Source organism: Anser anser (genome assembly GCF_964211835.1).
Source record: "Anser anser genome assembly, chromosome: 2".
Lineage (NCBI taxonomy): Eukaryota > Metazoa > Chordata > Aves > Anseriformes > Anatidae > Anser > Anser anser.
The window spans coordinates 99,360,333-99,384,456 of record NC_139721.1 but is presented as its reverse complement, the minus strand read 5'-3'; the positions used below and the strand labels follow the sequence as shown (position 1 = coordinate 99,384,456).

Here is a 24,124-nt window from a genome sequence, read left to right as displayed (position 1 = left end):
CATCTACTGATTTAGGAAGCTATGCTCTTAATTTCTGTTCTCTGATCTGCTACAGAGATGTAATACCAATTAAGTATGGGCATTATTTTGGGCATTATTATGGGCAAAATTAGGAAATTTTAGTGTTTACTCAAATATATGTATATGTATACATATTCAATTACATATTCATATTCAATCATATACAATTTCCTAATTTTTTAAAAGCATGAGTGCTGTTCCTTGCAGTATTTTAACACTTGCAGTGCATAGAGCACTTCGATTCTTGGTGATTTGTGGTCAGTAGCAAATAAAATTAATTATGTTCTATTCACTAAAACACACTTAGAGTGTCATTAAAGGTCCATTAACTCTTTGTTCAAGCCTCTTAGCTCCTTTCCTTGCTTATTAATCAGTTGATAAAAATCTCAAAACTGATCATTAGTGATTGAGTATTCACTCAAGAGTTGCACTTCTGACACACATGGCCTCAGGAACTCGACATTTTGGAAATGATTCATTGCTTGATTAGTAAGGACTTTTACCTCAAAGCAAAACCATTAGGGTTTATCATGCATGACTCAAAGGCTATATATCACACCCGCTCCTGTAATAGTCATTTTCCCCAGATAATGTCAGTGAGAACTACACCCATAATATAAATTAGTTCTTTTTGGCTTAAATAAATATGCTGTTCTTTGGAGGAGTTATATTTAACTTCTTGTTTTATTGCTGTTTCTGCTAAATGTAGGTGGTTGTTTTCCTTTCCTTTCCTTTCCTTTCCTTTCCTTTCCTTTCCTTTCCTTTCCTTTCCTTTCCTTTCCTTTCCTTTCCTTTCCTTTCCTTTCCTTTCCTTTCCTTTCCTTTCCTTTCCTTTCCTTTCCTTTCCCCTTTTCCTTTCCCCTTTTCCTTTCCCCTTTTCCTTTCCCCTTTTCCTTTCCCCTTTTCCTTTCCCCTTTTCCTTTCCCCTTTTCCTTTCCCCTTTTCCTTTCCCCTTTTCCTTTCCCCTTTTCCTTTCCCCTTTTCCTTTCCCCTTTTCCTTTCCCCTTTTCCTTTCCCCTTTTCCTTTCCCCTTTTCCTTTCCCCTTTTCCTTTCCCCTTTTCCTTTCCCCTTTTCCTTTCCCCTTTTCCTTTCCCCTTTTCCTTTCCCCTTTTCCCTTTCCCCTTTTCCCTTTTCCCTTTTCCCTTTCCCTTTCCCTTTCCCTTTCCCTTTCCCTTTCCCTTTCCCTTTCCCTTTCCCTTTCCCTTTCCCTTTCCTCCCCGCCCCCTCTCCTCTCCTCTCCTCCCCGCCCCCTCTCCTCTCCTCTCCTCCCCGCCCCCTCTCCTCCCCGCCCCCTCCCCTCCCCGCCCCCTCCCCTCCCCTCCCCTCCCCTCCCCTCCCCTCCCCTCCCCTCCCCTCCCCTCCCCTCCCCTCCCCTCCCCTCTCCTCTCCTCTTATTGGCTATTACTTATAATTCAAATTCTCTATTTTACTTATTTAGCTTTAATACTGTAATACTTACAAGGTCATCAAAGGCCCTTTCTATTTGAAGATGTATTCCAAAACTGTCTGAAAGTAGTTAGCTTGGGAAGCATATTTTGAGATTGCTGGCACAACTCTTTTGTTTGAGTCTACTTGCTCCAGTGAGGGATAGTCTTCTCTTAAGATCAACCAGTTTGTGGGACAAACAGGTAAAACTGATGCTCGTATCTTTAGCAATGCATAATACATGAGGGATTTCTGTAGGGACTAAAAGAACTTGTGGGTCTTTGAGTGAAAATGGAACAGTTTGGCTGCAATTCCCAGAGAAAGGAATACTGATATGTCTTATTTATTTGAAAGAAATCTTTCTCATCTTTTCTTCTGAAATACAGTGTATCAGATACCTGTACTGAAGCTTAAATTATTGCTAGGCTCTCTCATAGGGAAAAATGTTCTCCATAGACAAGAGAGGAAATGCTAAGCAGTAGCGGAAACAAAACTAGAATAAAAAAAAATCATACAGTGTTCATAGAAAGATGGAAAACCCTACTACTTCATGTTCCTTAGAAAGTTTTTCTGGGTCAGCCCTTTAATTATGCAGTACAACAGCAATATAGTTGAGAACAACTTTGGGAAATTTGAAAGCATTTGGTATGGATAACATTTTTATCTTGTTCGTTGTTTATACTCTTTATGCCAATCGACTTAGAAAAAGGAACACCTATTAAAGGCCTTTGAATCTGTAGTCTTTCATGTTACAATGCGTCTATTTACTGCTGTCAGTAGGCACATAATATATTTAGCTTGAAGAGGTTAACAAGCATACCTTGGAGTGTTACTTTTATTTTCTGTTCTGTGACACTTAGCAAAATCCCATTATAGAATTGAGTAGTATTATAATGTTAAAATGTTAATTTGTTCTGCATTCCGTTAAAATTGGATTTTTTTTTCTTGTGCATTGGCCCATGCGTTTTGTATAAAACCTATAATTTAAACACTGCACCATAGAAATGCCCTAAATAAGTAACCTTTTGCCTTTGCTACCTTAATTACATCTCATTATTTACTACTTAAAGAGCAACCTCTAGCTATTGGTTAAATATTTGCTAGCTAATTAGATTTGTCATGTTAAAGAAAACAGTAGCCTTTGCCTCAGTCCTAATTTGAATGGGGCTTCAGAGTTTTGAGAAAACTTTCTTCCATACTTTTCTGGAGGAAAAATGAACTTTTTGCATTTTCCTTTTTTTTTTTTTTTTTCCCCATTTCTTTTTAATGAGCATGTCATCATCCATTATCTGTCTATTACATTCCAGTAGACAACTGCCAGTCTGTCTTAAGATATATATTTTAGAAAAGGTTGTTCTGTCTCAATATATTATTGTGTGTCTTCTAGGTATATTTATTCCTTTCAGCTTTTATGAGCATTGGATACACTCAATTTCTTTTTCTTTTTATTGTAGAAACAAATATGAAGCAGATTAGTTGTTGGCTACTAATAGCTGTCTTTCAGACTTTTTTTACACCTCTTCCCAGAAACAAGTCTGTGTTCTTTGAGCAAATTCATAAGGAATATGATTCATTAAAACATTTGCAAAACCGTGTTTTCTGACAAATGTAAGGATTGTCTTTCTCCCTCTCTCTCTCTCTTTTTTTTTTTTTTAATTTTATATGGAAATTCTACACTGCAGAAGTTATGAACAGTTTATAGGTTGACTTAATCTTCAATGTTTTATCCAAACGTAATGGATTGTATTATTTTTGCATTTTATTTTGCTTTTACCATTTTCTCCTTTGTATAAAAGCATGTGAATGGATTATAGTTTGTAATTGCAACTAGTAAGAATTCTGTGATGTGAAATTACCTGTGATTTACAAGAGATATCTTGCATCATTTCCTGCTTTTCTTTTTTTCTGAGATCCACAGTAGTGGAAACTTGTCTACAATAGGTTTTCTATCCGACTTGACTCCTAGCCAGTCATTCACATCAATACCTAACTACTGCTCCCCTTGTATACTTCTCAATCTGTTGCCTTGCACCCTCCATTTGATTTTGGAAGCCTAGCATCTCCAAATAGTATGTTCACCCATTCTTCATATATATATTTTGTTACACTGCAGGTTAAAACTGAAGAGAGTGGCATGGTTACAAACTGAAGTACAACTCTCCATTTGTATTTATTGTTGTAACGTCACTGACCTTTTATTTTTAAAAAGCCATTGGAGACAAATGGAGAAAAATGTGTTAATACAAGTCTTCAACTTGCTCATGTATTTTTCTTCTGTGGGAAGAACAGAGAAACATTTGGTCTCTAGTGTATTAACTTTGTTACTATGAAAAATAATGTCATTTTGAAATCATTTTTTTTGGAGGTGTTGGGGGCAAGGAGGATGTAGTGGCAGGGAATACCAGCAGTGCAATTCCAGAGAAACAGGTTGGCCAGATCAGTATTGGGCTAAGTACATTAACCTTTGAAGTAGTTAGTTTCTCTAAAAACTTTTTTCATGTTTTCTGTTTCCTTTGTCACTGTTTATAGATTCTATATTGCTGGAAGCTTTGAAGACATTACTTTACTATTCATGTGAGGGTATTGACTGCATTTATTCTTATTTTCAGATTCAACAAGGCAATCTGTAAAGGCAATGATTTTCCAAGAGGCCCTGTTGTTCTTTGGAAAAAAAAAATCTATGGAAACCTTTCCCTGAGAGGAGTTCTTGAGATTTATGTGGATTACAGAGTATTAAGAAGGGTCATTCCTTAATTTTCTTTCCAAGCTAAAATGCCAAGAAACAATTTTAGCAGGTATTAGTAAAAATTGAAAAGTATGTTTTGTGTTCTGGGACTGGTGCCAACATCTGTATTTGCAATTCCCAAGACAGGTCTAAGAGTGAAAGCTTTTCCTCATTGCCCTCAGAAGACTTCTAGAAAAAAGCCTGCGACATTTCTGTTCCATTGCATCTGTGTTATTTACTTCCCCTTTAAATTATTTTCTTTAGAAGTTTATGGTCAATCCAAAGAGTGGGGAAAAATGTCATAACCCTTTGTTTTGATCACAGGTGCATTTTTCTAGTAGGAAGTCATGTTTCATTTGACATGTGGGATGTTTGGGTGATTCTGCAGCAGATCCTGAGCCAGAATAAATTATCACAGGAGTTAATAGTTTTGACCGTGAACTGGGGTCTGTTCTTTAGCCCAGTTAAGTTTCTTCAGGTTCTTCTAGTGAAAGAAATGGGGCTGAAAATTTTGCAATTTCATATGTGCAGCAAATTGTCAGGATTTTTTTTTTTTAAGGGACTCAGTCTTGTCTTACTTTAGGCAAGTGTTATAACAACTTACATTGTCTTTTGACTTTTTACTATTATTTTGAGCAGAGTGATCAAATGGAGGGAATAAGGTTTCTAGGCATATGTTGCTTTTTTTAAAAATAATGTCCTTATCAGGTGTAGGATTTTTAAAATGAAGGAGGCAAATTTTCCAGTCTGTGTTCCAGAAGCCTCTTCAGTGCCTTACTGAGATCTTAATTTGTTGTAGTTTTATTCTGAGCAGTAGTGAGCACTCTGTAATCATGTTTGATGTAGGACTGTTGTAGGTGCTCTTCTAAAATGCGACACGTATCAGAACAACAAAATATGGATTTAAAGATGTAAACACTGTTTTTAAAAATCTGAAATGGCAGTGTGTGCTCCAAAACAGTGTATTTTTACAAGAAATAATATTTCTGTCTTTTTAGGCTTTTTAATTAACATTTGTATTACATATGGGACAATGTTTCTTTCAGTTTAAAAATGGATTGTTCCAGCAGAGTGCAGCAAAAGACAAATATTGTAAATATGTTTAGTTTTCCTGTCAAGAGTTGGTATGCCAAAAAGTGTGTGTGTGTGTGTGTGTAGAACTTAGATAAAAGGAGTGCATAATTTATAAAATACCAGATAAAATGTGGAGAATCTGCATAAGCAGATTGCAGTTTAGTAAGTTCTTTCTGCAGGTTTTTCCTTCTGCAACTCTTAGGTAGACTTTGCTAGGAAAATAGTTAAAGAATTGTTAATATATAATGAATAATATATAAAGTCTTTAAAGATTTTTCAAATGTTAGTGATAAATAGAAGCAGAACTTTGAATTGTAGGTAGCTAAATGTTGTTGGTTACTAATTTTTCTGAGACTGGACTGCAAGCACGTGGAAGAATTGAGATTACAATTCAGGCGTTTTTCCTTTCTTCCCCATACTTGGGCAATTAGACTGCTCTGCCTTTCATGATTTTAGCTACTGTATTTTTTTCCCCCTACCTAACTGCTTGGAATTTAGTGAGTCTTATTTTTGGCCTTTGTTTCACCATAACATGCAAAAATTTCCTTTACAGTTTTGAAGCCTTACTTTAAATTACACTGTTAAGAAAAGATTATATAGTTACCTTCTCCCCCAGAAATGTAAGTAAGAGTAAGTGTGAGAATATTTGGTTCTGGATAATATACACAATTTGAGTCAGCCTTCTAGTTTACTCTTGGGAAAAATTTCCAGTGACACAAAAGGATTCTTGCATGTTCCTTAAACATCTGCATGTCTAAAGTCACTTTAAGCTATTTTTTCTTTATATAGGCATAGCTTTGTTAGATATTAGCAATTAAAGAATACTGAAGAGACCACTGAGAAGTGTAGTTATTTTTATTATAATTCTAAAGCCAATAGTAATTTTCAGAAGCTGAAAAGAGAATACCTAGTCTTTAAAGCATGTGTTAACGTATATGAGATACTTAGCAAAGAAAAAGTTAATAGAAGTACATATAAAAATTCAGATTAAAAATTGTTTATGTAAAATATTTCTTAAGAAATCTCAAAAGAATGAAATTTTCCCTAATACATCTGTTAAAATTTATATAATTTGAATCAAGCCATACATTTTTACTGATAGTTTCTAATGTTATTCACATGTGATAATCTGGATTTAAAGCCCTAAATACGTGTATGTTTTCACTGTTTGAGTTGCAGCCTGATCCTGGGTTTAAAAATGCTTTGCACTGCCAAAGTTGAAGGGAAGTGTTCCCAGGCAAGTTCGTTTTCAGCTCATGAATCAACATGAACAGGTCAAATGTGAGACTGAGGGTGTGCAATGCTGGGATTCCCATCCAGTCGTTTGTATGCACTGGAGACCCGTCATGCCCACAACATGCCCTCCCATCCTTCAGCAGGTCCCCTTCCCCTCTGGCCAAGACTGGCCCTTTCCCTGATGCCATTGCTTGCTGCTCTAGTCCCTTCCTCCTCCTCCCTGCTGGCCAGATATGAACAGTTCTCCAGGGCACTAACATTGCTGAAGGGCAAGGGATGCTGGTTTGGAGAGTAATCACCCTAGGCCTTGTAGGAGGCTATTCCAGCATTTTAATCTGATACAACCAACAGTTCTCCAATTTTCCATGTGCTCTTGGTTCTAGAAGCTGTTGGTAGTAGCCTCTGGTATATGTTGAATGAGGATTTTCTTCTACTGTGACCTGAACTCTCTCAGATGGCAATAAATAAAGCTCCTTTTTTAGGCTGAAAATACCACTGTTTGGCTCTGATCAGAATCTTTAACACACAGTGAAGTAACCCGAAATTTATGGACTACTTTCAGACTCCAGTTAGGATCTAGGCACCCTGTGTATTGAATGCTATGTACATTGAAAATAAGCCTTTTCTTCTCCCTTCCCTCCCCCCTTTTTTTTCCACCTGAAGTTCTTGCCATTTCAGTACACCAAATCTGAACCAAGATTTCAATTTAACGTGTCTGACCTAAGGATGAAGGTCAGAGTGATAAGGACATAGGGGTCTTTAGGGAAGTGGTTACACAATATGATGATTCTGGGTTCATCTCTTGACTTTTCTGATATTGTTTATTTTGTTTAAATTATTGGATCTGTCTCAGTCTGTAGTCTGCAGGGAATTAGTTACTCACATTTACCATATCAGAAAACGTTAACAGAGCCAGAGCTGTGTTAAGCTCATCTAATAGTTTTTTTGTTTTCCTCCTTGCCTCAGTTTTGTAAAGACTTTATTTGCAAGAATACAAAGGGGAATACTCACTAATCACTCACTAAGGGGAAAATGTGATTATTGGAGTAGTCATTATTCTTGTGAAAGTGATGCTTAGTTTTACAGAGCGCATTCTTAGTCTTGATGAACTAAAGAGATCAACGCATATAGCCTATAATGATCATGAAGAAGAGTTTAAAACTCTCTCCAATTAGTGTTGAGAATGTGACAGTGACTAATTTTAGGGCTACAGTATTCATTATCTAAACATTCCTTTGTGGTAGCACAGTGTGGCCACTCTCAAGTTGGAACCTTTCTGTGCAGGCACAGCCCAAACTTTCTCTGACTTTGCCTTCTGGCAGGCCCAGACTGCCAGCTGAGTGGGATTGCTGTGTATGTGGTGTTTATCCATATTTTTACTGGCCAATTGCTTCATGTTTGCTGCTAGCAAGACCACCATAGTTCTGAAACCAGCTTGAAAGGCTTGCAGAGTATACTTATGGCTGAGAGGAAAGGAGGTGAGATTGCAAAGATTTAATAGTAATAATAAAATAAAAAACAACAACAACAGCAAAAGAACACTGAACCTGAAGATAGAATCATAAAAGCTCTTTGGGTTGAGGAGACTTTGAGTTGATGATTAAGCCTTGATTATTGTCTTGCTGAGAGTCCGTAGCTTGGTCCTGCAATTTTTATATGAAGAAGTCATTAGCCTGAGAAGCACTTTGTGTAAGTAGTACAATGAAGGTTTAAAAAATTCAGCAAGGGGAAAGAATGTTAAGACAGTGGCTGCAAAGAGCACAGTCACTGTTTTTTGAGATGAGGAAAAAGAGAAGACGGAGTGATAACTTGAAAAGAACATGTTGTACTAATTTTTTATTTATTTATTTATTTTTTATTTAATGATGACACAAACTTATATGCCCCTGGATTGACTATACCACATGAACTATGTGCAGAGAAAGAGGACAGATTTGGGGCCCTGGAATACAGAGCTGTCTTTGTTATTGTAGTACCAGACCCTTTGCAGTCTTCATTTTTACTTTTCCAGGCACTGCAACTAGTAGGGGTTATTTATGGTCTGCACAGTGTGACAGTGTGACTGTTTGTGGCGGTTGTGAGGCAGTAGGAAAGGAGGGGAGATCTGGGTCTTGGATGGATTTAAGCCTAGAAGAAAGGTGGGTGTGGGCTATTTGTAAGTAAGATATTGCAGAGGATAGCACTCTGTACTCTCAGCAATAGTGAGTCAGATTTTAGCTGAAGGGAGATAAAAGTGTTTGAACAGCTATTGATTTTGGTTAAAAGGAGGAGAGTTTAGGAAGACTGAGGGCTACAGAAAAATGGTAGAGGTTGTACTCTGATGAAAAGATGGGTAAGATGAGAAAGCAAAGAGTGGAAGAGAATCTGGAACTTTCAGATAAAAATAAAATAAATATTTTTATACATACTACTTTTTCTTATTTTTTTTTCCATCCAAATAATCAATTTATAGAGGCCTAGAAAGGATTTAAAAAGGGAGTGGGAATTTAGATTTTGCATGTCCTGACTGGAAGAAGAGAGATGGGATAGGGAAGGATAGAGGGGAAGAAAACCCAGAAAGTACAGAAGCTAGTCATGCTTCAAAGCAATAGTAAATATTTGGTAAAGATAAAGCAACATTTATGCTGCTTTTACACTCTTTTGTCACATTTGATTCTTTTCATCTAGTAAAGATAATAAATAAATAATCATAAAATATTTGTGTTTGAAAGTTCTTCTTTGGTTTTCATGAAGAGTATTTATTTTCCATCAGTCCATTACAGTGTAACATTGATTGGTGCATGTAATGTATTATTCATACTGTTCTAGTTTCATCCCATTAGCAATGCCAACATTATGTGGAGTTCTGCAGTGGTAATGTTGTGTGAAGAGTCTTTGTACAGCAACTTGTGCCGTGGTTCAGATCCTATTTCACGTTTAGTGACAAGACAGAGTGAACAACAGCACCTTATTGATACTACTCAGACTTTGTTCCCCCTTCCTCCCCCTAAATGCAATGAGCGTTGTAAATGTACTGTAGAGCTATAAACCAAATTGTGAAAGGCAGAATGTGTGTATCAGAACTAGTTTATTTTTAGTTCCTGTATTATATCTTTGTCTTCCCAATGGCTAGAGTCATCAGAACAGACAAATAACTAAAACCATCAGTTGACAAAAATAGCAAGAAAAGAATTAAAAGCAGCCTTCAAATAAAATAGTCTGACGTTTTGGTCCACATATACGATCCTTTGGGTATACTTTTTGATCATGTAAATTAAGGTGTGCCTAGAATTGATTTAAATACGTACTAAAGCCAACTTCACAGCATGGTTAAGATTACTGAAGGTCTGCCTAATGTTAGTACAACAACAAAAAAAAACATTTTCATTTGAATCACAACTTAGGTTTGATTGCAGCAGGCTTCTTTATGCTGCATTGTGCGTGGGAACTTTTTTCACAGTAGGCCCAGCCTACTGTGATGTGATATCCACCAAATTCAGTGATAATCAGTTAATTGACTGATTGGTTAGGGCGTGGCCTTGTTGCCTGAATGCTTAGTTCCATTCCCCCCCCCCCCCCAAAAAAGGGTTTTCTTCCCAATTCTCTCTGAAAATCAAGTCCACAAAAAAAATGAAATCTCTAAACAAGTAAATGAATATTAAAATAATAACTAAAAAAACCCAAAAACACCCCACTACTTAATTTCTGAATACTTAGTTTGTGGAATTACAAGGAAATAAAATTGAAAGTTTGAAGGTTTTTTTTTTTGCAGATGTTCTAATTTTTTTAACAGCTGTGTAAACAATGAAATAATCTCTTCCTGGCATGGACACTTTAACAACAACAAAAACAAACAAACAAAAAACCACAGCAAAACACCACAAACCCTTCTTTTTCAGGTGGATGTGTCACGAAAGAGAAATGTCTGATATCTCAAGCATTTTTAAAATTTTATCTGTGGAGACAGGGAGAGCCTAAGCAAAGTCAGGAAGGCTGTCTGTGAGAAATGGGAAGCTTACAAATTGAAAAAAACTGATTCAAAAGGCTCTGAAAAAATGAGATGAGGGGTGTCAAACAGTCTAGAGACTTTAAGGGGATAAGTAAGAGAACTGAGGAGATGGACAGCTTGAGGTATGAAAGGAGTAGATTAGATAGTCAAGGAGGAATATACCAAAGCAATTAGAAAACAAAGGTTTGAAAGAAAAACGATAGTGAGGGAGGGTATTTTTGTTTTAAAGTGTAAGCTTAGTCCGAGAAATATGGTTGTACTTCGGTATCTGTTAAGATTGGGGTAAAGATTTGCTCAGCCTTTTGGAGAATAAGGAGGTTGGCAGTCTTTAGTAGGCTCTGGATATTCTAAGAGTTACTTAGTTGTATATATACAGAATTTTTTCTTTCTCTGACAAGGAAACTTACATGCAGCAACGTAAGTCAATAAAACACTAACATTTCAGAGCTCAAATGAGGTGAAGAAAAACCATTTATTTACAGAAATGTTATGTCTTCATTGTAATGAAATTTTATCTGTAACGTTGTGAGTAGACTTCAGTATAGAAAATATGGGTAAGTTACTATTTTCAGTAAAAGTTATGTTTCCAGGTTTTCTTTGCTTTTACATTAGTTTTAATGAATATTTTGGTATGTTGACTAATGTTTTTGTATGTTTTCCAGAAATACGTTTGAGTGCTGTAGATTATTTATAATAGTTCATCTTCATCAATTACAGCATGCACATAAGTAATGTGAGACAATTATAACAAATTATTTTGAAATAATTGATCAAAATTCTAATTAAAACAGTACAAGATGAACCTCTTTGCTTGGAAAAAAACAGGAAAGATGCTCCACCCAAATGGCCCCAAAATGAGTAGAACCCTTCCCTGTGGATTTCCTACCTTCTCCTTCACCTTGTGATTTCCAGCATGAGGGAAAAAAATAATAAAAAAAATAAATAAAGCTTTTACAATGTCTTGTGTGCTTTTTGCCTTTCATAGGAGTAGCTGTATCTTGATATATTCCAGATATGTTCTAGGACAGAGTTAGGGGGAAAGAATTTACTCTGGCCAGGGTAGGATATGGTATAGCCAAATAGCACAGCAGATTATATGAGAGATTTCTTCTCAATGGCTTGATTTTTTTTTTTCCTCTTCCTCCTAACCTTATGAATTTTTCATTCTCAGTTTGGGCCCAGCTTTGACTGGAGGAGGCCCATCTCTAGTGGATAGCAGGAACTACTGTAGAGAGCCCCAGGCTACTACTACAGGCTTATCAGCTGCAGTGTTGAGAAGTCAGCAGTAGAATAAGTGAATGTGGCCATGAGATGTTTTACACCAGGAGAATCTGGTCTATTAGGCTTCCAGTAAGAAAGGCACTCAGACTCTGCTAGGTATCATTCACAACGCTATCTATTAAACACTGACACTATAAGAAGAGAACAGTGTAGATAATCTTATGTCCCTTTAGATGCTAGGAACCACAGGTGGAGTAGCATTGAATGGGTCTTTCATCCACATCCAGCAAGCTGGGCAGACCCCATCTGAAGAAGAGATTCTCCCTCATTTGAGCTATTGTAATGTATTTATCATTTCTACAGTCAAACAGAAATTGTGTTTATATGAGAGCTTCTTGCTGCACTTTTAGGTAAAGCAAGGCCATGCAATCGTAACTGCTGTTACTGGGTGGGAGCTACCTTAAGGCTCTTCCTTTACAGGGTCTGGGTGTTTATCCTGTGGCCAAGGGATTTGTGCAGGAAAACAGCCTGAAAGACAGACTGAACATGTGGCACAGCACTGGCCTGTCCAGGCCAACCGATGATGTGGATCCCTGACTCCTTGGTGTGCAGTGATCTTGCAATCAGGATTACCGCAGATGTGAAATTCCAATGTAAAAGAGTACAGTAAATGAGATGACTTTCAGATACTCTTCAACTCAGAATGAAAGTTATTGTTTAGTTTTAAACGTATATATGATCATTATATATATCACTGTGGTGTTAATGCTACGTACAAATTATTAAAAATAGGGCAGGTGGCAATAAATATTAATTATTCCCAGCTCCAGGAATGTGCAGATTTATTAATTTGAGAAACATGAACTAGATGAAGATAAATTGTATCAATATGTTTTTAGTAGATACTAAATAACAGCAAGGGATGTTACCAGCAAGTATATAATTTTGGGTTAATTCTATAAAACTTCCTTTTTCTTTTCAAGTTTTAATACAGGTAAAGGTCTTATTTTCTTTGCTTACTTCAGGCTTATAACTTAATGGAGTCATTGAAAACAATTAGCTCCAGCAAGCTGTCTCTGTTGCATAGATGTTTGGGATTTATATGTTGCAAATGTAACAACTTGCACTGGGGAAAATGTGATCCAGTGAATATAGTTTGAGATCTTGTACTGGAAAATCTGGATGTCTTTTCAGCTTTACTATGGCAGTTTATACAATCTTGATTAACTTGCTACATTTTAATGTGTAAATGGCACTGTGTGTGTACAAAAAGTGCAACATGAGGGATAAATGCTATTTGCAAATAAGGTGTGATGAGAAGACATTTTTTAAGATGTGACATTCTCAATCTTTAATCATACTAAGATGTAGATTTTTTTTTCTTTGAATTTCTTTCTCCACATCTACATTTCATTCCCTTTTCAATTTTTCAACTGTCTGTTCCTATTAAAACGTAATTATGTAAGTTTTGTGAACTGTGATCCGTATCTGTGTTTGTGAAATATTCTTTAAGTGCCTTTTATTGCTCTGATAAATTTGTTGGACTTGATCATCCTGTTTGAAGTCTTTGTCCAGATAGTCTTTATGATTTTGCAATTATCCTGAGCTATATTCATCTTGAAAACTCGAATCATCTCAACAACAATAATAAGAATAATAAAAGTAATGGAAAAAACAACAGCAAAAAACAAACAACAACAAAACACAAAACCAAACCAGCAAGAGGGACAGATATTGTTTTGGCATCAAAATTTTGCTGCGTAATTTGGTGTGCTTCAACTGTCATGTTTCTACCAGGTTGGCTTGCTAAATTTGGTTACTTAAGCATTGTAAGTCAAAATTGGAGGCTTACATCTTTACTAAGAATAATAACAGATCAATGGATTTATCTGTGAAATTCACCCTCTAAATATAAAAACTTAAGATGTTTTGGTTTTATATTTTTATATTTTTTTAACATAAAGTTTTATGTCATTGTATTCATGGGATGCTCTTTTCCAGCAGCATTGAGCATTGCTTCAAGTGTAGCTTAAGTTTAGCATGAGGCTCCTACTGTTTCATCATCCAATTAATCCACTGCTTCACTGTAATAGTGAAGTCATAAGTGTGTAACCATGCTACAGTTGAATTTCCAGTATCTTCACAGATGTCATGTTACAAGCTTGCCATGTTACAAGTCTCATCTTACAATTACAAGCTTGTCATGTTACAGTCTTTCACTACAATAGTGAAAGAAAAGCTGATGAAAAAAGATGTTTAATTAAATACAAGCATCAGTTTTCTGATGTGTCAATCGATATTCCAGTCAGAGGTGGGGGGGGAGAAAAGTCTGTGTGAGGATTGTTAATAAATTATGCAGAAGCGGTACTAGAAGAATTGAGTCAAGTTGGCTCATGAGGAGATTTAGGAGTATCTGAGTTTTGATGGAGATTTCTTACAATTTGTTCCTTTTTTTTTTTTTTTTCTTAGTGTCTGAAATGTAGGTATACAGAGACTTGTATAGAGCCTTTCATTCCTATGGATGAAATAGTAGAAGCTATACTTTGAAATAAGTGTTTTAAAGCTGTTGCTACTGCCATATTGGATTTTTTTCTTTCCCTCCAGCTCAATATTATCGATATATTGAAAGCATACTTAGTGATACCTTTCAGTGATTTCATAGCACAGGTTGTCATCTGAAGAAAGTAATTATTAAAATATTTGGAGTCTGAATTGGAAGCTATCTTACTACTTTAATTATATTTTCTTTTACAACTTTATTTCAATCCAGTCTTTTTCTTAATACATCAGCTATCTAGAAGCCACTTTTCTCCTGGCATCCTAAGTGTCTTCTGTAGATCTGACTGCCTGTTACCTTGCTTTCGCTTTTCTGCTTTCTTTTCTTTCACTGCACTTAATTGTCTCTTGCTTTTTCATTTTCCCTACACATATAGAATTATCGATTATTCTGGAGTTCATTATTTATCTCTTCTGTACCTATTTAGAATTTCTATGGACAAAATATATTTTTATAGGAAAATGCTGACTCACTAAAATTAGATTGTTTACTTGTTAGTTTCCAGGTTTTCAAAGTTATTTTTACTTGTCGTAATGTTCTGTTCAAACATTTTATATATGGAGCACTTGCCTTTCATAAGCCTAGGTTTCGTTTTTGTTTTGAAATTTCAATTTGTATTTCCATAAGACTAAAAGAAAATTGGAAAGGTAATGTTTTGAAATTAAGATAAATGGATATTTCATTTGAATTATTTTCCATTCTTTATATTCTTGTTCTTTAAATGTTTTCATATTTTGTCCATATTCAGAGTATGACAGTTTCAAAACCCAAACCCACAAAATTCAATGGCTGGAAAATTGAATACATTTGAAAATTCTACTGGAAAGCTTTAGTACTCTGTGTCTGCATTAGGATTTTAAGCTGCCAGATGTTCTGCAAAATGGAAATGTTAATCTGCACTTTTCAGTTAATTATATTTTTCAGGCTGTTGCATAGAAACATTTTTATATTCATTACAGAGATACAAAAAAAATATGTAAGAAGTTATTTCTTGCATTAGAAATATCTTTGAATCCTTGTTCCCAATCCACTGTTCTCAACATAACACCCCTTTCCCAGCTAAATTCTAAAGGGAATCCAGATGTTTATTTAAATATTCATAACACAACTACAGTTGGAGCTGGGAGGATCATAGATACCTGTGTTCATTTCACACTACATTCATCTTGTAGTTAAAAATGCAGTATTCATTGCAGTGCTAGTGGATGAGCTCTTTGACAGGAAAATGGATTTTTTTTCTTCTCTACAAGTAAAGCATTATGGAAAGGAGGCTGTAGAACTGTCTCAGAAAATGTAATGTATTGACTATTGACCACAGTCCCACAGAAGAAGCTTTGTGTACTGTATATTGTATTCTTGAAGAATTCTGAATTTATTTGCACTTGCCTTAACACTGGATATATCTAAAAAGGGAATAAAACTTTTAAAGGAGACAGTTACAACTTCACAGTTAATATTGAGCTGAATTTCACATTTAAGATAGATTTTATTTCGTTGTGGAAAAGCCAGGAGAGTTTACCATCTTGCTGACATTCAGTGAAGCAGGGAGGAAAAAAAAATGAGCTGCCAAATCTTCATTAAGTTGTGAACCATCTGAAAAAGACAATTTATTTGGCAATGTTTGCTGACAGACTTTGCAAAGAAGATCTATGCTCAAAATCTTAAATTTTAAACATACGCTACCTATTAAAAGTGATATCATAGTTCATGTAAAATGTTTAGATTAGGCCTGCTTTATCTCTTCAGATATTTGTCCATGAGTATAAATGGGTAAGGAGGTAGACACTGCTGTATTGCATACCTTTAATTCTGGAATCTGCACAAGGGAACGCGTGCAGTGAAGAGAAGTTCATGCAGGACAGTATGAAAGCCAAGAGGCAGGGAATTTGGGGTATGTGTGCAGAAAGTTATACGAAGACACAAGCAGCAGTGGGAGTTTGTAAGGTGAAAGGAAGAAGAAGAATGTACTTACTAGCTATTCTGAAGAAATAAAGTATCTGCAAGCCTTTCCAAACTGGTACGGTATGCTTCTGCTTTTCATCTTATTACTGAAAATTAGTCAAAGTCCCAGAGAATCTGGTCTTAAAAGCTTTAAAAGGAAAGTAAAAGTAAGGAAGTTTGATAGATAATACTAGAATATAAAATGACATGTTCGTAGTCAGCAAAGATTATGTAGATTGTTCTAGCAAATCAGTAAAGTCCTGACACCACTCTATTTTAACTCATTTAAAGATGTACTCCTATACGTTTCACTACTTATTTTGATAGATTACGTATTTAAGAATCTAAAATGAGAAATGTTAGCAAATGAGAGCAAGAGTGTTAGATGAAAGTAATGAGGTGAGTGGACATGGCTTGTATGGGAGTGCTAGAATAAGCAGGTAGTCTCAGTTCCATGGAAGAGTAGGTACCAGTGCTGCTTTTTGTTTTTTCTTTCCAGGTATTTTCTTCCTTCCTTACTGATGCATTCCTTTCCCATTATGGTACCTATCTAGGTGTTTCTATTAACATTTGTGGGTTTTCCACCCAGATTCGGATACTAATAAATGATAAAATATTGTTGCACTCTCAGCTCATGCTAGTGACTTCTTTAAAACACTGTAACAATGGATATTGTAAGTACGAGTTGGTCTTTGTATATCTAACTTTATTCAGAAGATGAGTAATTCATTCTTGCAGGCAAGCAGTGTATTCCATTATTGTATCTAAAAGAGCTAAACAGAGATTTGAAAATATTAGTTTTTTATTCCTTTCAAGACAATGGGAAAATAGGTGAATTAGTGTACATGGTGTTTGTACACCACATGCTAGTTTCTGGTCTTACCAGAGTAAATAAATGATACATGTAGGAAAACTGAACAATAAGGGATTAGAACTGAAGAGCTGACTTCATTTAATTCTTTACGTGAATTTTGTAGTCATTCTTTCATGCTTTCATGGCATTGAGTGTCATAAGGTAAATTACACTTCTTTGACTAAAGTTGTCAATTTAGTTGAAATCTCCGGAGTCTGAGGACCTAGGATCTGCAAATAAGGGAATATCACAATCACATGAGGTAAGCTTCCATATAACTGTAAGGCTTGTGAAGGCATGTTAGGAATAAGATTCACGGGCATGAAAGAATTTCAGTCTCATCAGGTACCACATCAGAGAGCTGGCCCTTGGGACAATGCAGTCCCAGAAACCTGTGCTGCTCAGCAGCTGCAGTGCTACATTTTGTGTGATTTGAAACTTGCTTTCTAGTTCCGTGCAGTGAATGATGATAATGGGAAATACTGGTCAGCAGGGATAACTATTAAATCAGTCTTTGGGCATCCTGCCATGTTTTCTGATGTTTGGGCCATCTTATATGTAAACCCAAGAGAGTTTAGTAATTATTAGAAGAAAGCATAATTAATTTATAGAATTCTAGTTATTTTGCTGAGTACTGTCACTGGAAGTACAATGAAGCCTTTAAATAAGGTCCAGTCGCTGTATAAAGCTGTCCTGTGGCTGCTAAACTTTCACATTATACTGAAGTTGGATATAAACACTCCTTTTATAACTTGTATATCACTGAAGTACGCAGATGTCTTGGCTCTGAAAGCACGTTTATGAAACGAGTGCAGCACTGGAGTTATGCCAGGACTGAGACTCAGTAGTTTGAGGAGGAGTCCTAATACCTCTCAGGATGGGAGGTCAGCTAAATAAGTGGGCCTCCCTTGTTCTGGCAGCAGAATACTAGCCCTAAGAGAGAGTACTCTATGCATATTAGTTTCATTATGCAACAGTTCATTCTGAAAGATCTGTATCATAACACTACTTTGGTCCTCACTGAAAAGAGCCACTTCCGTTTAGTATAGGTGGTATGCCTTGCTAAATAGGAAAATCAGGAGAAAACCTCAGGAAAACTAATGCAAATTTTGATTAGTATAAATTTCATGACAATTTTGAGAAAGTGTATAGGAAATGCATAGTTTTCTCATACCTATTAAAGGTACTTACTTTGTTTAGCAGAAATGTGGAGGTAGATCTAATGTGTGTGCAGTATGTTACATATTTAGTGTGTGTAAGAATGTCTTTATTAATGTATATACCCATATGTATATACGAATCCAGAGGTTTTAAAGACAACTGCAGTGTACCTCCAACAGCATAAATTAAGTCTGGTTTCTAGAATATTTCAGATGTTTTACATACGAATGAATAAAATGTTCATAGTAAAACAGGTGGGACAGTCGTGTCTCCATAGATGAGTTGGATATTGTACCTCCTTTTTTTTTAGACCTAGTATATTGTGTAATTTGGAAGAAATAGTATGGAGTGGAGTTCTTTTGATAATTTGCATTGCCATTTTAATCTGTCATTTGAGACTGAGGTGTGAGATTTTATTCTAGTTTTTTAGCCCATGAAGAATTAATGGCAGAGAGTTGTGTGTTTTTCAACACTGAGATACTTTCTTCCCCCAGTAATAATGATGAGATGCGAGTTAAAATTAAGATTACAATCATATATCTTACATTTCAACATTTCAGCCATTGGGCAAGATTCTTGGCTTGGCAACGATACTGTCTCAGCTTAAGAAATGGTCTTCTGAGATTTCTGCTTTAGGTAGGTTATATTACAGACATCTGTCTGTAATATAACCTACATGATGATAGATGTACTTGCCGAGGCGACCGGCTCCGGGGCAGACGCGTGCTGCAGCGGAGCGCGGGATCGGGACAGGCAGGGCTATTTTTCGGGCATCGAGCCTACGTGAGGGAGCCGCCAGGCACCGGCAGCCCTCGTGAGGGAGGCTGACGAGGCGTAGGCGGAGCCAGTAGCGTCAGCGACAGCTCCTCCCCCCGGCCGTTCAAAGGCAGTCCTTAGGGAGCGCGGCGACCAGGGCCGGCAAACAGGGAGTGACGCGGGGGAGTGACGCGGCAGTTAGCGAGGCAGTGAGCGCGGGCAGGAAGGGCGGGGACCCATCGTCGCTCTGTTGCAGCTACCTCTCCCTTCCGTGCTTGTAACCTGCTTGCGTAGAACCTGACCATGGTATCAACCAGGCAGAAAACCGTGGCCTCCGCATCTCGTGCGGCATCTCCAGCCACGGTCACCACGGTGGCTACTCAGACGGAGGGCTCCGGGAAACACGCAGCCGTCCAGGTCCTGGGCTGCAGAGTGTGCCCCAGCCTTCTGTCGGTCTCCGACAGCAGTGGTGGGTATGCCTGTGGGAGGTGTGCCCAGGTTGAAGAACTGCTCAGCCAGGTAGCGGTGCTCCAGGAGGAGGTGAACAGGCTCAGGAGCATCAGGGAATCGGAGATGGAAATTGACTGGTGGAGGTGCACTCTACCCTCTCTGAGGCAGGTTCATGAGCCTGCCACAGCACAGGCGTCTCCTGTTATGCAGAAGACGGAGGTTCCCTCCTCCTGCCAGGCAGCGGGAGGAGACCTAGATCAAGGGGGGGAATGGAGGCAGGTGCCTATTCGGGGTGGTAGGCGAGCCCTCTCTCTGCCCACCTCACCTTCTCATCTACCCTTAAATAATCGATATGAAGGACTAGAACAAGACAATCCGAACGATAAAGTAGATAAAAACCCGTCCCAGCTGGAGGGGGCGCCTAAGACAAGGCGACCTACACACCGCATGGCCACATCATCCTTCAAAAAAGAAAGAAGGGCTATTGTTATGGGGGGCTCCCTTCTGAAAGGGACAGAGGGACCGATATGCCGACTGGACCCAACCCGCAGAGAAGTCTGTTGCCTCCCTGGGGCTCGGGTGAGAGACTTCGCCAAGAAAGTCCAGCGCCTGGTACGGCCCACTGACTACTACCCGCTGCTGGTCTTTCAGGCTGGTAGCGATGAAGTAGCAACGAGAAGTCCGAAGGCGATCAAAAGGGACTTTAGGGATTTGGGGCGACTACTTAGAGGATCAGGGGCGCAGGTTGTGTTTGCCTCTGTCCTTCCGATAGGGGGGATCGAAGCTGAAAGGCGTGCTGTTCACATAAACTCGTGGCTTCGAGACTGGTGTGACCGGCAGAACTTTGGGTTCTTTGATCACGGGAAGGTCTATGCTACACAGGGCCTGATGGCACCGGATGGGATGGACCTCTCTCGGAGAGGGGTAAGGATCTTTGGTCAGGAGTTGGCAGGGCTGATAGATAGGGCTTTAAACTAGAGTCGAAGGGGGAAGGGGCTAAAACCAGGCACGCCGGTGAAGACCTAAGGGAAGGTACGCTAGACTCAGAGGGGCTGGGTGCCAGTGAGGTCCTTCGGGCAGATCCACAAGGTGCTGAGTGTAAGGAGACGCACCTGAAGTGCTTCTACACGAACGCACGCAGTATGAGGAATAAAATGGATGAGCTAGAAGTCCTGGCCCAGTCCTGCAACTACGATATCATCGGCATAAGCGAAACCTGGTGGGATGAGTCCTGTGACTGGGGTGTTGCGATAGATGGTTACAGGCTCTTCAGGAGGGACAGGCAGGGTAGGCGAGGTGGTGGGGTGGCGATGTATGTGAAGCAGGGGCTGGACTGTGTGGAACTTCAGGTCGGAGATGGCAAAGTTGAGACCCTCTGGGTAAGGATCAAGGGACGAACGAATAAAGGGGATGTCGTTGTGGGAGTCTATTACAGACCGCCTGGCCAGGACGATAGCGCCGATAAATTATTCTTTACAGAACTAAGAGAGGCCTCGAGATTAACTCCCCTTGTCCTTATGGGGGACTTCAACTTGCCAGACGTTAACTGGGAGTGCCACACGGCTGACACGAGCAAGTCCAGGAGGTTCATGAAGCACCTAGATGATAACTTCTTGGTGCAGGTGCTAACGGAGCCAACTAGGAAAGGTGCCCTCCTCGACCTGTTGCTAGAAAACAGAGAGGGTCTGGTGGGAGATGTGGTGATTGGTGGCCGCCTTGGTCAAAGCGACCATGAAGTGGTTGAGTTCAAAATTTACGGTGACAGAAAGAAAAGTGCCACCAAAACCTCATCCCTAGATATGGGGAAAGCGGACTTCAGGCTGCTCAGGGAACTAGTCAGCAAGGTCCCCTGGGAAACTGCTCTTGAAGGCCTCGATGTCCACCAGTGCTGGTCATTCTTTAAACGATGCCTCCTAGAAGCACAAGATCAAGCAATTCCTAAATATCGCAAGTCAGGCAGGCGGGGCAGGAGGCCGGCGTGGCTGACCAGGAACATTCTAATGGAGATTAGGCGGAAACAGAGAGTGTTTCGCTACTGGAAGGAGGGCCAGGTGTCATGGAAAGAATACAGGGATGCCGTTCGTGTTTGTAGGCAGAAAATTCGTGTGGCCAAAGCACACCTTGAGTTGAAGCTGGCTGTGTCTGTGAGAGAAAATAAAAAGGGCTTTTTCAGATATGTGAATGGAAAAAGGAGAACTAAAGAATACATAGGGCCGCTCCTTGATAGGGAAGGTCTCCTCACAGACAATGACATAGGCAAAGCAGAGACGCTTAACGCCTTCTTCGCCTCTGTCTTCAATGCCGATGATGGGCTTCGGGACCCAGGGTGCCCTGAGCTAGAGGACTGGGACGGTGGGAATGACAAACTCCCAACCGACCCTGAACGTGTGCGGGATTTGCTACTCCACCTGGATCCCTACAAGTCCATGGGTCCGGATGGGATTCATCCCCGGGTGCTGAAAGAGCTGGCGGACGTCATCGCGGAACCTCTCTCAATTATTTTTCAACGATCCTGGGAATTTGGAGAGGTCCCGGTAGACTGGAAGCTGGCAAATGTTGTGCCGATTTACAAGAAGGGTCAGAAAGAAGACCCTAGCAATTACAGGCCTGTGAGTCTCACGTCAGTGCCTGGTAAAATCATGGAGAAGATGGTTCTCGAACTTATTGAGGCTCACCTGGGGGACAAAGCAGTCATTGGTCCCAGCCAGCATGGGTTTGTGAAGGGCAGGTCCTGCCTAACTAACCTGATTTCCTTTTATGATAAGATCACCCGTATGATGGACCAAGGGAAACCAGCTGATGTGATTTTTTTGGACTTCAGCAAGGCTTTTGACACGGTTTCCCATAGGATCCTACTGGACAAAATGTCCACCATACAGCTAAATAAAAATATCATGTGATGGGTGAGCAATTGGCTAACGGGCAGGGCCCAAAGGGTTATGGTAAATGGGGCTGCGTCAGGCTGGCGGGCGGTCACCAGTGGTGTCCCTCAAGGCTCCATTTTAGGGCCGGTACTTTTCAATATTTTTATAAACGATCTGGATGTAGGAATAGAAGGTATTTTGAGCAAGTTTGCTGATGACACCAAACTTGGAGGAGTTGTTGACTCGAATGAGGGTGGAAAGGCCTTGCAGAGGGATCTGGATAGGTTAGAGAGCTGGGCGATCACCAACCGCATGAAGTTCAATAAGAGCAAGTGCCGGGTCCTGCACCTGGGACGGGGAAACCCTGGCTGCACGTACAGACTGGGCGATGTGACGCTAGAGAGCAGCCTAGAAGAGAGGGATCTGGGGGTCGTGGTTGACAGCAAGTTGAATATGAGCCAGCAGTGTGCCCTGGCGGCCAGGAGGGCCAACCGTGTCCTGGGGTGCATCAAGCACGGCATCGCTAGTAGGTCAAGGGAGGTGATTGTCCCGCTCTACTCTGCGCTGGTGCGGCCTCACCTCGAGTACTGTGTGCAGTTCTGGGCACCACAGTATAAAAAGGACATGAAACTGTTGGAGAGTGTCCAGAGGAGGGCTACGAAGATGGTGAAAGGCCTGGAGGGGAAGACGTACGAGGAACGGCTGAGGTCACTGGGCCTGTTCAGCCTGGAGAAGAGGAGGCTGAGGGGAGACCTCATCACAGTCTACAACTTCCTCGTAAGGGGGTGTCGAGAGGCAGGAGACCTTTTCTCCATTAACACCAGTGACAGGACCCGCGGGAACGGGGTTAAGCTGAGGCAGGGGAAATTTAGGCTCGACATCAGGAGGGGGTTCTTCACAGAGAGGGTGGTTGCACACTGGAACAGGCTCCCCAGGGAAGTGGTCACTGCACCGAGCCTGTCTGAATTTAAGAAGAGATTGGACTGTGCACTTAGTCACATGGTCTGAACTTTTGGGTAGACCTGTGCGGTATCAAGAGTTGGACTTGATGATCCTTAAGGGTCCCTTCCAACTCAGGATATTCTATGATTCTATGATTCTGTGTGAGTTCATTCTGGCTGTGCTGCGATCCTGAAGTTGTGGTGAGAAGCTCAGTGCCCAAGCTACCAGGTCCCAGTGAGAGTCTGGGTTAGCACAGTGCCAAAAGCATCTAGGTAAAATTTCTGGGCTAGGGCTGTCTTGTGTCTGACCGACCTATTTATGTAGTGGATAGTGACTCTTGTGCCATCTGTACTTACATTTTTGGTTTTGTTTTTCTAAGATCCTCCTCTGAGGATATAGAGATACCAGTTACTCGTGAGAACCTTATAAAGGGTGATGTTCAGAGTATCCGTGGAACTAGATAAATCAGGGCTAGCTACATGGTTCCTGTGACTACAGATGTAGTGTTGGTAGCTCAGTTCAATACTGTTGAAATCTGGGACTACCCCAAGAGCTGTGCTGCTGAAAGACAGTATGAGCACCAAGTGTACAGGGCTCAGGCACATTGGAGAACACAACTCCTTATTTCTTTTGCTTTATTTCAAGGTATTAGTATTTTGTTTTAATTAAAAATTGGTTTAAATATTTGTGCTAGTTACTGGCAAATAGTAAGACAAAATGTTTTGTTTTAAACTATTTGTTTTTTTTTGCACAACGTCCATTTCAGAAGTACTTGGTGTAACTCTTGGGTACAGATAGCAAAATGATTTTTCTGTCTGGCTATTGTAATACTTTGCAGTTAAATTGTGCAAGCAAAGGATTTAACACACACACCATTATTAATCTAAAACTCTAACATATGTTCTACCT

The 24,124-nt window shown here is 39.4% G+C and overlaps 1 protein-coding gene across 18 annotated transcripts in view; it reads left to right on the top strand.

Annotated features, from left to right (window-relative positions):
* BBS9 (Bardet-Biedl syndrome 9) overlaps positions 1-24,124 on the top strand; it is a 289,008-nt gene that overhangs the window by 107,949 nt on the left and 156,935 nt on the right. For 2 of the 18 annotated variants that reach the window (XM_083822106.1, XM_083822108.1), the window contains one exon: positions 12,172-13,170. The exons of 14 other annotated variants lie outside the window; for them this stretch is intronic. In XM_083822106.1, coding sequence (XP_083678232.1) covers positions 12,172-12,288 — 117 coding nt within the window. In that variant the 3' untranslated portion in view covers positions 12,289-13,170. 2 more of the 18 variants (XM_083822107.1, XM_083822109.1) reach the window with 2 other exon arrangements.